General features: G+C 39.4%; 1 protein-coding gene across 2 annotated transcripts in view; it reads right to left on the bottom strand.

The window, feature by feature from the left end:
- polr3a (polymerase (RNA) III (DNA directed) polypeptide A) overlaps positions 1 to 15815 on the bottom strand; it is a 29736-nt gene extending 13921 nt beyond the window's left edge. For both annotated transcript variants that reach the window (XM_037755356.1, XM_037755357.1), the window contains exons 1-18: positions 15619 to 15815; positions 15189 to 15324; positions 13859 to 13996; positions 12480 to 12651; positions 12222 to 12376; positions 11374 to 11613; positions 9732 to 9894; positions 9357 to 9493; positions 9181 to 9284; positions 8948 to 9089; positions 7139 to 7279; positions 6916 to 6985; positions 5128 to 5255; positions 4914 to 5052; positions 3145 to 3309; positions 2792 to 2964; positions 1896 to 2007; positions 172 to 290 (exon numbers count right to left, since the gene is read on the bottom strand). In XM_037755356.1, the coding sequence (XP_037611284.1) occupies positions 172 to 290; positions 1896 to 2007; positions 2792 to 2964; positions 3145 to 3309; positions 4914 to 5052; positions 5128 to 5255; positions 6916 to 6985; positions 7139 to 7279; positions 8948 to 9089; positions 9181 to 9284; positions 9357 to 9493; positions 9732 to 9894; positions 11374 to 11613; positions 12222 to 12376; positions 12480 to 12651; positions 13859 to 13996; positions 15189 to 15324; positions 15619 to 15662 (2478 nt within the window). In that variant the 5' untranslated portion in view covers positions 15663 to 15815. The remainder of the gene's footprint in view (positions 1 to 171; positions 291 to 1895; positions 2008 to 2791; positions 2965 to 3144; positions 3310 to 4913; positions 5053 to 5127; positions 5256 to 6915; positions 6986 to 7138; positions 7280 to 8947; positions 9090 to 9180; positions 9285 to 9356; positions 9494 to 9731; positions 9895 to 11373; positions 11614 to 12221; positions 12377 to 12479; positions 12652 to 13858; positions 13997 to 15188; positions 15325 to 15618) is intronic.
- Positions 15816 to 16572: the final 757 nt, after the last annotated feature.

Raw genomic sequence — 16572 nt, 5'->3', positions numbered from 1 at the left:
GGGGTAACATAATTAGAAACTATTGAAAATATGAATTAACAAAGCCACTTATAGAAAAAAGAAAAAAATCAACCATTCTATATCACAACAAACTAATTCAGAATACAATGTGTATGATCCCCTTTGAGGTAAAGATGGCACAATAATTAAAATAAATAAATTGGATCTTACTTTTGAGTGCTTTTCAAAGTGAGGCAGGGAGCGATTCTCGAAACCATCAGGTACTCGAGAGCCACTTATGGCCTGCTGGCCCACACAGGCAATCATCTGAGAGATATTAATGAAAGACCCTGTATGTGTGTACAGAGGAGACACAGTAGACAAACAAGAAATGAATGATAATGAGATTTCCTAATTTAGCATCTATTTGAGCAGAAGAGCCAAGTCAATGGTATTTGTTGTTTTAGAAATTTCATAATTTACTGAAAAATATTTTTATTTTTTAAACACAAATGGGTTTAAACTAGGGCTGTCCAAGTTAACGCGATACCACGTTAATGCAAATTCATTTTAACGCCACTAATTTCTTTAACGCATTAACACTATCGAGGTTGTAGAGGGCTCCATCGGTACCAACCATGTCATACTAGATTGTCGCGAAGGAAACTAAATAACGCTCCAAACTTGCGCTAAATTTTGGAGAGGAAAAACTGACATGGCCATTTTCCAAAAGGTCCGTTGACCTCTGACCTCAAGATATGTGAATGAAAATGGGTTCTCTGGGTACCCACGAGTCTCCCTTTTACAGACATGCCCACTTTATGATAATCACATGCTTGGTGCAAGTCATAGTCAAGTCAGCACAGTGGTTGCCTGTTAGGCTTGAGTTTGCCATGTTATGATTTGAGCATATTTTTTATCCTAAATGCAGTACATGTGAGGGTTTCTGAACAATATTTGTCATTGTTTTATGTTAATTGATTTCTGATAATAAATATTTACATACATTTGCATAAAGTAAACATATTTGCCCACTCCCATGTTGATAAGAGTATTAAATACTTGACAAATCTTCCTTTAAGACACATTTTGAACAGATAAAAAATGCGCAATTACAATGCGATTTATCGCGATTAACTATCTTAATCGATTGACAGCCCTGGTTTAAACCGATTCACTTGGAATTTATGTATTCCCCACACATATCTGTTTATAAGTTAGAAGACAATCTGTTTCTTTGGGGTAAAAAAGGACAATGCTAATGTTCACCACCGCAGTTTGAATTAAACAAGGTCCTCTTTCTACAAGGACAGCTCAGAAAAAAAATGTATGAGCTGCTGACTCCCTCGAAGTAAGTAAACAAACGATAAACTGTAAAACTACAGAGTGGCTATACTGCAGATGGTCACATTTTTTATTTAAATTTTGGCTTCTTTTCTTTATCTGTTACTGTCTCGCACTGTTTCTTTGTTTTTATCACGTCTATAAAGTGCTAGAGATTCAAGGCTCTTAACTGGTTGTGAATATCAGTAGACTATAGCGAAGGTCACACTGTCTGGCCAACAATAGAAACATGTTTTCCCCTCATGCTGAGCTCTTTGCAACATTATTTTCCGTCAGCAGCATGTAGAGAGCTAAATCTTTCATTGCAACCGAGTACTTTGTATTCTACATAAAGGCCTCAGTCATCTTTTGAAAAAAATTAATTAATGTTCCGGCTCCTACTGATAACTGAAAAAGGTCTGTGGAGATTTGGATGGAGGTTATTATCATAATAACATCTTAACAAGTTAAGAGGACAATCAGTGTCAAATGATAATCTTTGGAGCTCCCGCTGTGGTTTTCATTCAGTTTCATTCTATTGACTCATCGTTCACAAAAACATTTTATAATCAAAAATACATGGAGCCAAACAAATATATTTATTTGTCATGTTTCCTTTCCAGTGAGTTTACCTTTGGAGCCGCAAAGAGCCATGATCAGAGGGCTGTTGCTCTTGTCAAGCTCCCTGAGGCAGGCGCTGCCGGCTCGGTCTCTGATGACAGACAGCTCTCTCAATATCAGAGCCTATTGAGAAAGACACAAAAAAAAAAACTTTGGTGGAGGACGCGAAAAACATTTATTATGCCAAAGCAAAAAAAAAAAAAAAGCACACCGACAAAAACTGTGTTGTCAAGCAAGTTCGTAGCCTTTTTGAAACAGATGCTACAATTCTATAAATGTTTGAATCCATGTTGATTCGAATTTCCTTTCTGCAAAGTCTTTTCAATATGCTGCTTCTTATGAAAGCATCAGTGTCAATGTTTTTTCTTGCACTGTGATCAGGTGAAATACAGCATTCAAAAATATCTGAAATATAGGAAGATGAAATTCTCTTTGCTTTTTTGGCAGACTTGACAGAGCATGAGGATTTCAAGGGCATTTTTCTTTCCAAACATGAAGTTTATTATGAGAGTGATTTTTTGCAACGTAACCCTTGGCTACACAAGCTGTTCTGGATCACCTCGGCAATCGATGTTAATCGGGCACACACCGATTACATTACGTACCCAGCGCCCATTTCTATTTTCAGCCATCTCTGCTCAGCTTCCGCTGAAAGGAAATTGTAAAGCTCACCAACTTTAATTCACATCTAATTCACTTTCAAGATCAATTACCGGTTCAGGAAGTCTGCCACACCACTGCTGAGTCACCCCTCTTGTGAATATTCAGTACGCGCCACGGGGTGAGAAGGTGTCAGTTGCAAATAAGAGTATTATATGAAAGATCTTAAATGGGCCGCGGTGTGCACCTCGCTGGGTAAATGGCTGCAGATGACGTATGTGAATTCACATATATAATCACGCCTTACCTCCAGAGTCTCCTCTGCCGTGCAGCCTGGCTGCTGCTGCAACTTGCCCGTGTGCAGAGCTTCGATGTATTCGTCACACTTTGTGTAGCCGTCATCCAGCAGGTCCTGTTTGGCCTTCAGCAGACCCTGGCCAGGTGTCACGTCACCAATGCCAATAGAAAAGCCGCGGTTGGCTGAAAGTTGGGGTGGTAAAGCAAATCAAGTTGCAATCAATATCTGTATAGATTATCCATTTTGCAGAATTGTTTATTGTTGACAAATGATTTTAAATGACCTAATAGCGATTGACAATTTTTTTTAGAACACTGTTAAATAAACCAATATAAATAGTTATAATCCTGGAGACCACCTACAGAGAAACACCGGAGCGAGTCTTGCCAGGCGGGACATGGCATTAGCGGCCTCCAGCTGTCCCCAGTCTCTCAGCAGGATGTAGAAGATGTTGTTCTTGGAGCCGGACCCCAAGGTGCCCTTGTCTAATGCTCCACACATCAGCTCGCTGTTGTGGATCACCACGACTGAAAATGTGACAAGAGAATGTGACAAGCATTGACGTCATTAGGTCCCAGAATAGAAGCGCGAACAAGGTGAATAAAACACAGTGTGGTGCTCGCCTGGAGACACCTGGTGCTCTTTGAGAGGGTCGGGGGAGGCTGAAAGACTTTCAGTTTGAGAGAATTAACCTTTGAGGGAATTTTGACAAAAGAGAAAAAAGGATTTGAAGTATACAGAGGAAACCGCTTAGAGTGATCAAGTCATCAGTGATCAACCGCTTCTATGGATCAAAAAGCTTTGGGAAAAAATCGTTTTGCTTCAAGTAGTCCGCTTACAGTGTGCATTTTGGGTCTTTTCATACATGACGACATATGGAAAAACATTTTAAAACTACGTTAGACTAACTTTACGTTTAAGTCAGCAATGTCTCATGCCTCGGGGAAAAGGCAGAAGAATTGTCAGCAAGCCAGTTAATAGCAAATCTGTCCGTTTCATTACTTTATATTAATGTATTAAATATACATATGTCAATTAGATAAAAATCAATTTGACCCAGGTAGACGTGATCACTACAAGCTGTAATTTCATTAAATTCAATGGTTCCACTAATGAAAGAGTAGGTTGGCCCCCTTAGGCATGAAGAAAATTACATACTATCCTTATAATTTACGGTCTCCTAGGGATGGCCGTTAATTCAATACGATTATGCATCGACTTCCACCGGAACCATTGAGATTAGAGGAACATATTGTGTTTGCATTTCATGAAATTATGTTGTTCAAATTGATGTTTTTCCATGAAAACTGATCAAAAACTAACAATTAAGATTTGATTTCACACATGTGAAGAATTTTGTTTAATGTAATGCATTGGTTTTAGGAAACAGTTCAGTGCATTGAACATTTCATTTTAGGTGTGATTTTGCATTCATTTTTCATATTAAAAATATTTGTTTTGTTGTTTTGAATCATATCCCCCGGCTTTTTGTGTCTCTTCCTAAAACATAATCAGAAAGATGTGCGATTGTTATTGATGTTATCCCGGGATGTGCATCTATTGTAATGTGAGTATGAAAAGAGACAACTAGGATGTTGTTATGTTTTTTTCTTCTCTTTTTTTTGTTTTCGCTGTTGTACTCTGGTTTCTCTAGACCTCTGGTGTCTCAATCAATCAATCAGATAACGCTGCGTTAATTCCCATCTCTGTAATTGCCTCAGTCCAAAAGTGAAAAATGTATTCAAAAAAGATAAATGTAATAATTTCCAGAAATCACAACATGTTTATATCTCACAAAATATTCTGCTTCAGTCCATATTTGTTGACAATTAGCCTTTCAAAAACAACAATTTCACTGCAGCCATAAACTGTTCACTGTTTACTGTAAACTGTTTCCTGCGTGCACCTGTATTAACGGAGCGATCGAGAAGCAATCTAACAGCATCATAAATTGTATAAATATAAATAATAATAATAATAATGAATGCGGCAGGAGATGAGTAGAGATGTCTGAAAACTCTGGCAACTGTCACTATGAGACATAACAAATTAGGAAAACATGTAGAAACATTACATCCCAGTCACGTCAATAAGAAAGTTGTTTGATAAAGTTTTTACTGAAGAAACTCACATGAGTCGTTATGACAGAGGTCCTCTCCCTTCCCACAGTACTGTTTGCCCTTGGTCCGCAGGTTCGCCTTGACTGGACAGTCCTTGCTCGGCTTCAGAATGAGGCTGAAGATCTGTTTGCCCGTCCACAGAGCCATGGGCTGATGGACAAACAGCAACTTATTAGAGCCAGGCCGGAAACAGAGTTATGTAACAAGTTCAGCAGAGTGCAGTACCTTCATGACAGCTGGGCGGGGGAGAGAGATCCGGATTTTTTCATCTTTGTCCACAAGGATTGATGCCACTATCTGACAGGCTTTTGATCTTTCAAAGAAGGTGTCCTTCAGCGTCAAGAGGTAGGCCCCTTAGAGGTAGAAATAAGCTATAAGGTTAGTTTTTTTACAATCGCTAACATCCGTTTGTACAATCTGTACTGACATTTTCTTTAGATTTTTTTTTTTTCTTTGGCTCTTTTTGCCTTTATTAGATAGTGCAGATGAAGACAGGAAAGGGAGAGAGAGGGGATGACGTGCAGCAAACCCGCAGTGACATTTTCAAAACTCTGAACACAATTAGCACAACATCTGTCTGTTGCTGTTTCATGTTTCAACTTGTTAATTGACACATGTGTCAATTAACAAGTTTCTAAAATTTTCTTTAAATATAAGCGTAGCTTAACCAATACCAAAATTATGGATCTTTCTCGTCTTATTTACAAAGGCTTGCAGACAGCCAGAAATTAAGAAACCTAATGTTCAAAACCTTAAATATAGTATATAGCTTCTTCTTCTGCAACAACAGCAGCTCAAACATAATATTAAAACAGCTGATAAGCATGTTTGAATGAGCATATCATTGAACTGTTTAGAAATAGCTGATTAACTGTAAGTTGTGTAAAATAGACTGCCTGAGGTTGATAAGGAATGCTAGAGTTGGACGATATGACGGTATATAGAGTGTGATGGTAGAAATGTGTCCACTGGTAGAGATTTGTCAATACTGTTTCCACCGCAGTAGCAATTCTCGCGTGATCTTGCGAATCCAGCTGCCTCGTAAGGTAACGTGATTTGGGACAACATGGAGGAGGGGAGTGAAGCTGTAAATGCAGAGCAGGAGGAGGCCTCCCAACCAACCAACCCAAGATGAGGAAGAACTCTGGTTACGTGATTGCCAGACATTTGCTCACTGTAGTTTATTTTGACAGTGTTTTGTCAGCATTTTGAAACTGAAAGATGACTTATCCTGCAGGATTTGCTCTAGTCTGTTCTTTGCGGGAGCACGAGCAACAGGACGGTGACTTTCGTTGACTAAACAGCCACAGGTGTCGCTGTTAAAAATCAATTTCTGATTCTTACATAGAGTCCCTTTAAAGCTTCCATTTTGAAAGTTTAGGTCTTTTGTTTAAAGTTTTTTTTAAGTGTTGTCTCATGTGAAGCATTTTTTTGTTTGTATGGAAGTTCGAAATAAAAGAAAGAAAATAATCAAATGTGATGAAGTATTGTATGGTTATTTTAAACCATTTCTTATTTGAATTTACAGAACAATTACTGTATCGTTGCTGTGATTTAAAATGACATATACCATGATAGAAGATTTTGGCCTTATTGCCCATCCCTAATGCATGCCAGGCGTTTCCATGTTGAAATGTAGAGTTGGTATTTAATAAACAAAATGTGGTTTTGAGCAGAAAATTAACTATTTGACTAATTGTGTGATGTAGGTGTGTTGCTGTGTTTAGAAAAGTATATTAAGTATAGGTAAACGTTTGTTAGCAATTGTGAAAAACTAATGGAGATTAAATACAGCGTATATGGTGAAAGTGCTTCCCCATCAGGTAGAAAATGGTTACGCAATACCTATGGATTAATAAAACATTTGAAGAAAAGAAAACTTAATGAACATTTTCTTATACCATCACCATTATCAATGATAAGCTATTCTCCGCCTGTCACTGGAAGCACCGGGAGCGTCACATCATATAAACCAGACCACTGTGATTGACTGTCGCATGTCACTGCACTGACCTGTCAGAAAGTCCTGAATAGCAGCAATCAGAGGTTCGCCGTTTCTTGGAGTGACGAGATTCGCTTTTGTCTGGAAGAAAAGATAATTTGTGTCAAAGTGCAGTCAATTTCCTAAGAAGAATATACCGTTTCCCAGAGACATCTTTTCATTGCTGAACGTCAACACTGATAGGTGTGTGTGTGTGTGTTCTGAATGGACCACAGGTGTTGTGATGATACAGACCCCCATCAGGATGAGGGCTTCAGCTTTGGCTTCTTCGGTCTGAGGTAGATGAAGGTTCATTTCATCACCGTCAAAGTCGGCGTTGTACGGGGTGCACACGCACTCGTTGAACCGAAACGTCCTGTGAGGTTTGACTCTGGCCTGTGAGTTTGGGAACAGCAAAAACCAGTGTCATACATAAAGACGCAACTAAACAAAGCCTACTACATGAGTAACCCCACATTGCTCATATTATTAATACTGTGAACATCTGTATAATCCGTCCACTTGTTTTAAACACTGTACAGATCTTTTCATTTTAAAAACAGACATACGGTATTTAACATTTTTTTTATATATATTTTTCATATTTATTGTAAATTTCTATTTTATGTTTATGATTCTTGACTTTTGCAGTACTCGTTTTGATTTTGCTTTTCTCTTACTATGTTTATTGTGACCGTAAGGCATCCAAAATACTAAGGAAGCATCTGTGCCTGATGTTGGTGTACAACAGATAATCATTTTTGTTCAGTAGATAATTACAGTTATTGTGAGAGCATAAAAGTGCATACAAATTCTATTTTGATTTGCGCCTTTAAAAACTTTTTCTTTTTCCACACATTCCCTTGTTCAACAGATAAAAGCCAAGGCTTTTGAGCTCTGCACTGTGCCAGGAAATTGCTTTTCATTAAGGTTTCATTAAGAGTAACAATGAGCTGTGAACCAACAAAAGAAAACAGGATTGCGTACCTACGGAGCCCCCTTAGACCCTTTGGAGAAAATTGTATTAACTCGTTCCCTTGAGTTACTTCATAGTGCACTTCCTCCAATCATTCCTGACAGTCCACATATTGCTGATGTACGCAGCCCCCCTAGATGATGTCCTTCGGTAAAGTTGGAAAGATATTTACAGATTCAAACTTCCTGGATCAATAACTCATAACCACAACGTTGTTTAAACACAAACAACGTCTCTTTCTAACCATAGTAAGGTAGAAAACAAGCTACAATCTCATTTTAATCAAAATGAGCCATCCTCCGAGCTGTGAGACGAGTGGTCAGGGACCGTCTACAAAGGGGAAAAATGCTCAATAACTTCAGTATTATGCAGTGTAGTACCACCAAAATCACTTCACACATTAATAGCTTCTTCCTGATTATATTTATTAAACTAATTAAGACATTTTGGTGGCACTACACTTTATAAAAGTGAAGTTATTGAATATTTATCCCATTAAAAATTCACCAAAATTATGTAAAAGCATATTTTTCCAAACTAAGTGTTATAGTACAACTATGAGGAGACCATTGATGTGTGAAGTAATTTTGGTACCACTCGTCTCACAGCCGGCTGTGCATAGAGACCAATGTTATGTGTCTAGCTAGGAGGATGGCTTGTTTTGATTAAAATGAGGTTGTAGCTCGTTGTCTACTTTACTATGGTTAGAAAGAGCCGTTGTTTGTGTTTTAACAACATTTCGGTTATGAGTTATTGATCCAGCAAGTTTTAATCTGTAAATATCTTTCCAACTTTACCGAAGTCAATGACTTGACTGTCAGGAATGATTGGAGGAAGTGCACTATGAAGTAACTCGCTCCCTCGAGTTACTAACTTGAGGGAGCAAGTTAATAAAATTTTCTACAAGGGGTTTAGGGGGGGCTCCGTACGTACCAGAAAAAGAAAGCTATGGCAAAGACATTTTTGTGATGCTTCAGTTACAATCTTTAACATTTCAACATTAACACAATTCAACATTCTTGCTTGGAAGAAATCACAAATACATAAAGTCATTTTTTTACTACGGCTTTTATAGAGGTTCAGCTTACGATGTGGGCCATGATGCTGAGTTTGTGCAGGGAGGGTTGTCGATTGAAGAGGACGATGTCGCCGTCTATCAGGTGCCTTTCCACCACATCACCAAACCTCAGCTCCTGAGCTATCTTCTCACGGTTTCCATATTTTAAAAACCTGACAGAATAAAATGATACATGTTTTTGGTGGTGAACCACATCGGGGAAGCACTGGTTTTTTAATTTGCATAAGAAGCAGCCAGCCTCACCTCTTCATCTGTGTGTGACGATTCTGGATAAAGTTGGCTCCGGGATGAACCTCGGGACCATTGCGGACCAGTTTCCTCAACATCTCCAGATTGGCTTTGATCACCTATAACATATAGCATCACCTTTAGATAGCTTTAGTTCTGACGGAGAAGTGGTAGTTTATAGTGAGGCTTACCCTCTCCGGGTATGTCAGGATTTTGGCCACGTGCACGGGGACGGCCACCTCGTCGATCCTCAGGTTTGGGTCGGGAGAAATGACAGTTCTGCCAGAGAAGTCCACTCTTTTTCCTGAGAGGTTTCCTCTGAATCGACCTGATTTTTTTACGGTAAATAAATCAGTCAGTCTGTACTTAAAATGTGCACGTTGTTTTGAGTACAAAATGAATACCTGCCAAGTGACAAATTACTGTAAAATGTGTCTTAGGCAGTTAAATCAGATAATGTCACAACTCTCACAGTTATGAATCTGTGTCCAAATTACACAAAAATAAAATAAAACATTTAAATATTGGTAAAAATTAGATATCACAGGTTTTAATATACACTATACCTTGCTTCCCCTTGAGTCTCTGCACAAAGCCTCTGGTCCATTTCTTAGGTGCCATGTTGAGGGGGATGCCAGAAAGCTCGCTGTTGATGTAAAGAGCACACTGCAGCTGGAGGAAGTCCCAGTCCTCCATGATCATCTGGGTCTTCGCCCCCGTCATACGATGCTAAATGATAAAAGAAGTTTGTTCATGTGAGCCGTCTCCATGGAAACTAAGACATCTGATAACTGTATTTAAGACATTTTGTAGGCTGATAATTAACTTTCAGATGAAGTCCTCAACAATCATACCATAACAACCCTGAGCAGCGTTTGGTTTGGTTTCAATTTGTCAAACAGGCCAGTTTAGAAACTCTAAATAGGCAGGTATGATGGTGATGGAGAGAGACTTCCTCATTTTAGGACAATATTAGACCCAGAGTTTTCCCTCTGGCTTATATATTGTGGTCCGAGGCTGCTGGAATCTGAAATAATGGTGTGTTTTCCTTTGCTAAAGGCCGATATCAGTAGCTTATGGCCACTTGCCCACCACAGCTCATTATATTTTTAAATTAGATCAATCTTAGTTTGAGGTTTACGGTCTTCAAAGTAGACGCCAAAGTCTTGTAAGTCCCTGTAGATTCCCTGTACTGAATAATTGGTAAGTGCCAACGTCAATGATAGGCCAGGGTTACTTTTCAATGCGACTTTTGTCATCTGATCATGCCGGGACGCATTAACCGTCAAGTCTGCACGCTGGGATCCGATCAGCCAGACCACATGTCGAGGTGGCCTGGCTCGCATTGAATTTGGATCTCAGTGAGGCGTGGACAGCATGCGGGCACAATCCAGACAATTTATCAAACGTAGGTCTCATCTTCCCCCACACGGGAGTTCCTCACCCGAGCAGGGGCAAAGGGAAGAAAGGAGGAAAACTGGGGCTGTAGCACAGCTGAGACACGCTGTCTGAGTTTAGTTAATGCTGATGAAAACACAACATTTCTTGATTTTGCTGCTTCATAATAACAGCTTTTAAATAACAAAATAACAGGGGACTTTAATTTTGAAGATAAAATGTGTTTATCACTGAATTAGCGAAGCTTAGTTAGTGGCTATTCTTCAATAAAACAAGTCTACTAATACTGCAGGGAGGAAGAGTAAGCAGCAAGGATGACAGGGGACTTTTATTGTGAAGGATTTATAGGAAATTAAATGTGTTTGATTAATGAATAAGCATAGCTTTGTTAGCAGCTATTCTTCAATAAAACAAGTCTACTAATACTGCAGGGAGGAAGAGTAAGCAGCAAAACATAACGTGGGTCTTTTATTGTGAAGAATTTATAGGAAATTAAACAAGTTTATCACTGAATCAGTGGAGCTTTGTTAGCGGCTATTCTTCAATAAAACAAGTCTACTAATAGTGCAGGGAGGAAGAGTTAATAGCAAAGATAACAGGGGACTTACATGGGAAGAATTTATAGGAAATGAAATGTGTTTATGCACAGTTTTACAGCTGCTCCTTTGACCACGAAATATATCTGATCAGGCAGGACGCATTGAGGTGTCAACTCTGGACACACATATGCAGACATAGCGGAGTTCCAATCTGGCACATCCAATCACCAAAAAGGCATTGAAAAGACAAACCACAGCCATAGATACCAACCTTTTTGATGACATCGTTGAGGAAGATTATCTCTGTGAGCTTCATGGTGAGGTCGTCCTCGTTGGTGCCCGACTTCAGGTCGCTGACCACAGAGGGTCGTATGCAGAGAGGAGGCACCAGGAGGCGGGTGAGAATGAGGTCCGCAGGTTTCCCTGCCTCGGGGTTCATCAGCAGCAGGGGAATGTCTTCCTGAGGAATCCTCTTGAACATGTTCAGCGCCACCAGAGGGTTCAGGTTTTCCTAGAGAGGAAAGTGCAAAATACAGGGTTGTACAGGGCTTTTACCTAGGGCCAAGTCTGATAATGATACTTATGTAATACTTATTTCCAGACCATAGTTTGAGGAATATACCTATTATATTCTATAAAAACCCTCATTAATTTAATAAAATATGGCAAACTTCTCTATTAATCAGTTTTAGGCGTTAAAAATTAGCAAGTTTTCCTAATTTCTATGAGGAAATATGTCATCCAACAATAAATAAGTAAGATTTTCTGTAGCTCTTCACAGAAAATGCAGCAATTTCACTTTCTCCAAGACAATTTTCTCCCATGGGAGACAATAAAGTAACCTTAACCTTAACTAAGAATCTGACCACTACTGTACTAACACTATTGTAGAAACTAGGCGGCCGTCTCCGTGAAGAGGAACCGCTCCATATGTAGTTATAAACGGCTCATTCTAAGGTAACGAAAACACAATGATTCTTAGTTTTAGGTGATCATACACTAAAGAAAACATGCTTATGAATATTATATTACATTTATGCCAAGAGATCCCCCTAATTTTTACACACTGTTCGTTTAATGATACCAACTGCACGGTGTGAAACAGTGTATAAAGTTCACCTGTGCTCTGGTCAGCAGAGGTTCCACCACTTTGTTGTGCTCAATAGCCGTATCAAAGGACTGCAGGAACTCAGACACAAAAACGTCCACCACCTTCTTGGTTGTTTTATACTTCTCATGGATGATCTTAAGCAGGCCGCACTTTTTCACTGATCCTGAAGAGTGAAAGAGAGACATGATTCATTTATATCTGGAAGGATCGCACAAAAAAGTCTGTGTTAAAAAGTAAATATAAAAAATGAAAAGGTCTCTTTTCACCATTGTAAGCAGCACAGTTCAGACAGATTGTCCTTTTGCGGCATTTATCAGAGATCTTCTTCTTCAACCCTCGTTTCTGGAGATAGGGCAGGTTGGGCCTTTTCAAGAAGTCCATGAACTGCAGTTTCTCTTCTTTCGTCAGCATTATGCTTGAGCATGTCTTGCAAATCATCTGGAGACATGACAAAATACCACATCACAATGAGGAAGGTGAAACATTGTCTCACACAAATGCTTAAATTATCAAGGGTGAAAATATGGCTGCATTGATTTAAGATACTACTACAATTTCAGGAATTAACCATATACAAAAGTGGGGTAAAACTATAGTAAACGCTTCAACTACATGATCTTATTGATGATTTATAAACATATTTACTTGTTTGAGATATAAGCATACACACACACTTGTCAAAAACAATATAATCTTTTTCAATTTTGAAACTCTAGTGACACCTATAGGAAAAGTATATTTCTGCTTGCTGCATTCCAGATGGAAGTATCTTGTTCAATTGAACTTTAGTAGTATTTAGAGCTCCAACACTTAATTGATTGATCAATTAGTTGTCAACTATTATATTAATCGCCAACTATTTCACTAATCAATTAATCGGTTTGGGTATTATTTTTTTTAAGTTAAAATTCTGATTCCAGCTTCTTAAATGTGAATATTTACTGGTTTCATTACTCCTCTGACAGTAAACTGAGTTGTGGATAAAACTTTGGGACTTTGGGAAACACTGATCGACATTTTTCACCATTTTCTGACATTTCATAGACCAAACAACTAATCGATTAATCAAGAAAATAACCAACAGATTAATCGAAAATGAAAATAATTGTTATTTGCGGTGTGGAGCCAGTGTGTAGGCCTTCTGACTGAATTTTGGTCTACCTATTGATTATGCTAACCATCTGATATTGTCTTCCACAATGTGTGAGTCCCCAACGCCTATTAATGAAGTTTTATAACTAAATTTATGAACAAAGACCACGCATCATACACATCCCCCTTTCTGCAGCAAAAGAATTTAAGCACACCTGATCTGTTCACATCCCCTTGACGAAATTTTCACATCCCTTCCCCCCAAACCTCTTCTTTCTCTCTCATTTGATTACAGGAACCATTGGGGGCTTTGTAAAAAAAATCAAAACTGGCAAAGAGACAACTTCCCCACTCAGAGTCTCGACTCCCCTGGGTCCCTCCGCCTCCAGCCTGACACTGGTCCATCATCGCTCTAGATCCCCATCCTCCTTGCTAACCCATCCCTCCTACATCATCATTGCTCCCCTCCGTCTTCAATATGCAATAAACCATTCTAAACCCACATCATTATTAACGTGGTCTTTGTTAATGAACTACTACTACTTAAACTTGCCTGTAAGATTCCTATGGTGGCTTTGAAATAGCCAACATGAAAACATGGCAGCTCCAGATCCAAGTAGCCGTAATGTCCCAAGCAATCTGCCAGATTCTTCCCACATGTCAAACATGGTCTGTCTTTCTCACTGGTGCCCTGCAGGGAGACATGAGAGCAGAGGGATAAGCCTGTAGTATGAGGATGAGAAAAAGAGAAAAGAGACAGAGGCAAGCTTTCCAGCTTTCACAATACCCGCCTCAGAAAGATCATGAGGATATTCTAGCCTAGGAAGATTACAAACCATGAACTACACAAAACGACAGGGTGCTTGGACATGGAAACAATATTGATAAGAAGAAGATGGAAATGGAGATGGAGATGGCTTGGACATGTATTAAAGGGACTATTTGTAACTTTTTAAGCGTATAAATGTAGCGGGTCGCCACACATGGGCGTTCGCATATGCGCGCTCGCGTGTGGCTGGAGCCTCGTCTCCGCTGCCTGCTCTCCTTCACTCAGAATGCGCGCGCGTCCTCGCTGTCTCGCTCCACCTCTAGACGTGAACGCGCGCTCACTCCACACTGCAGAAGAGTTAGTTTAGCTCTGAGAATATCTAGTGAATGCACAGGGGACGTTTGTGCAGAAATAAATGCTGCAGTTCCTCCAGACCAACAGAGCTTTCCCGTGTCTTGTGAAGTGACGGAGCTCTTCAGAGAGTTACGTTACCCTCTCGTTACCGACCGGGTGCCGGTGTCTCCTCTGCTCTCTCCGGCTGCGGGCGGAGAGAGCAGGGAGACACGCTGCAGAGCCCCGCTGCCTCAGCCTGCACTTAGGCAGGAAAAGCCAACACTAGGACCAGATCTAAATCATGTTCATGGAGAGACCTTCGTCTGGTCAGCTAACATTACTGCCAAGCAGCTGAAATATAGAGTGATATTGTGCTTTTAGCTGACGTGTGTCGCCTCACTGTTTTGAGCGATGCTCGTTCAGGTATATTTAGAGCGAGCAAGCGCGAGCCCGACGCTGACTTTCGTTGATTTCACGGCCACAGGTGTCGCTGTTAAGAAGCATTTCTGAAAGTTACAAATAGTCCCTTTAAGGAAACCATCTGATGACATGAAATAAGGAGAGATGAAGACGAGAGGATACAGCTGGAACAGCATTGAGAAGAAAGCAAACAACAGAGATGAGTGGAGATCCTTATTAGTCCTTGCCCTATGTGCCACCAGGGGCAACAAGGACTAAGTAATGAGGATGCACTAAATGAGGTTATATGTGAAATGGGTGACAACATTTTGCATGTGTTGCATAACTGCAAATAAGAGTAAAAAGAGTTTGCATGTCATACCATACGATGATCCAACACCCCATAGGCCAGTGGAGTGTGTTTGGTGTCTTGGCTGTACAGGTTCTTACTGACCACCTGGATGTGAGCCTGCTGACGCATCTGCTCAGCAGATTTCATCCCAAAGCAGATGTGGCTTCTGTAAAACAAGTACAAAAGAGTAGAGCAACAAAAATCACAAGGGTTAATGTCTGCTTTCTTTCCAGGTTGTGACACATTTTGTCAACAAGTGTGCAAGTTAGCAGTGCTACTGTGTTAGTATCAGAATAAGTACTTAATGTTAACACCACTGAATCATTTGGGCTGTTTGGTGTTGCCACTGTATCCTCTTTAATGTTAATAAAGTATAAAAACAACAATATTATATTCACATTTGACAGTGGCTAACCAGCAAGCTAACTAGTTAGCCAGCTAGCAGAGCTCCTATACTCACATCTTCTTGGCCACATCTGTCTCTCTGAACTGCTCCTTCACCATTTTGGCAGCTTTCTCTTAAACAAATAACAACACAACTTGTATTTAGTCCTTTGTACTTGTAACCATCACGCTGTCATTTCACTTTCCCATGTTGTGGGAATGCTAGCAGCTAGCAGCTTCATGCAATCCAATGCAATGTGTTGATAGCAGTTGATAGCATGTGAGCGCTGCATTCAGGGTCAATCGGTAATATAGGATTTTAATCCTTAAATGGTCAAAAAGATGTGATGAAAAAGTATGTATGCTGACTTTTTATCATATCATATATTTAGTTGTTATTGCATTTATAGACAATCCACTGAATCTGCTTGTAAGCTCACGAAAACCCGTATTTATTTATGACTTATTTCGTAGAAAATGCGAGTTTACAAGATGTACATGAACGCAACACAAGCCTATGCTCAACAACAGCAAATAAAAAGAGAAGTCAAGTCAGCTTGAGTCTCAGGTGAGTGCTGCCACCTAATGGCTAAATGTGTAATATTTCCAATGGGGTTTGGTGAATAACTTCCATCTACAACGAAAAAGCACTGAAATAATCCTCTCTAATATATATCATGAGCAATTATTTATGTATTTAGTACTCAAATGTGACTTTATTGTCAACCTTGTCTCGCTTAAAGAAATAGTTTGACATTTTTGAGAAATTTGGTTGCTCACGTTTTGCACGTGTGTGCATATGTTCCTTTTTTAAGACTTGAAACTTGACTTGGACTTGCAAAAAATGACTTGTGAGCATCTCTGCTTTTTAGTTCATACTTTGTATAACTTACTTTAACTTACTTAGCCATTGATTTATGTATTACATAAAGAAACTTGCTCCTTTTGATATTTGACCTGATGATTTGTGATGAGATAAATAATAATAATACAAATTAAATGTGTTGTTCTAGCATGCCTCGGATAATCC

Source organism: Sebastes umbrosus, chromosome 20, assembly GCF_015220745.1.
Source record: "Sebastes umbrosus isolate fSebUmb1 chromosome 20, fSebUmb1.pri, whole genome shotgun sequence".
Taxonomy (NCBI): domain Eukaryota; kingdom Metazoa; phylum Chordata; class Actinopteri; order Perciformes; family Sebastidae; genus Sebastes; species Sebastes umbrosus.
The sequence above is the reverse complement of the archived record's forward strand: the minus strand, read 5'-3'. Positions and strand labels throughout refer to the sequence as shown.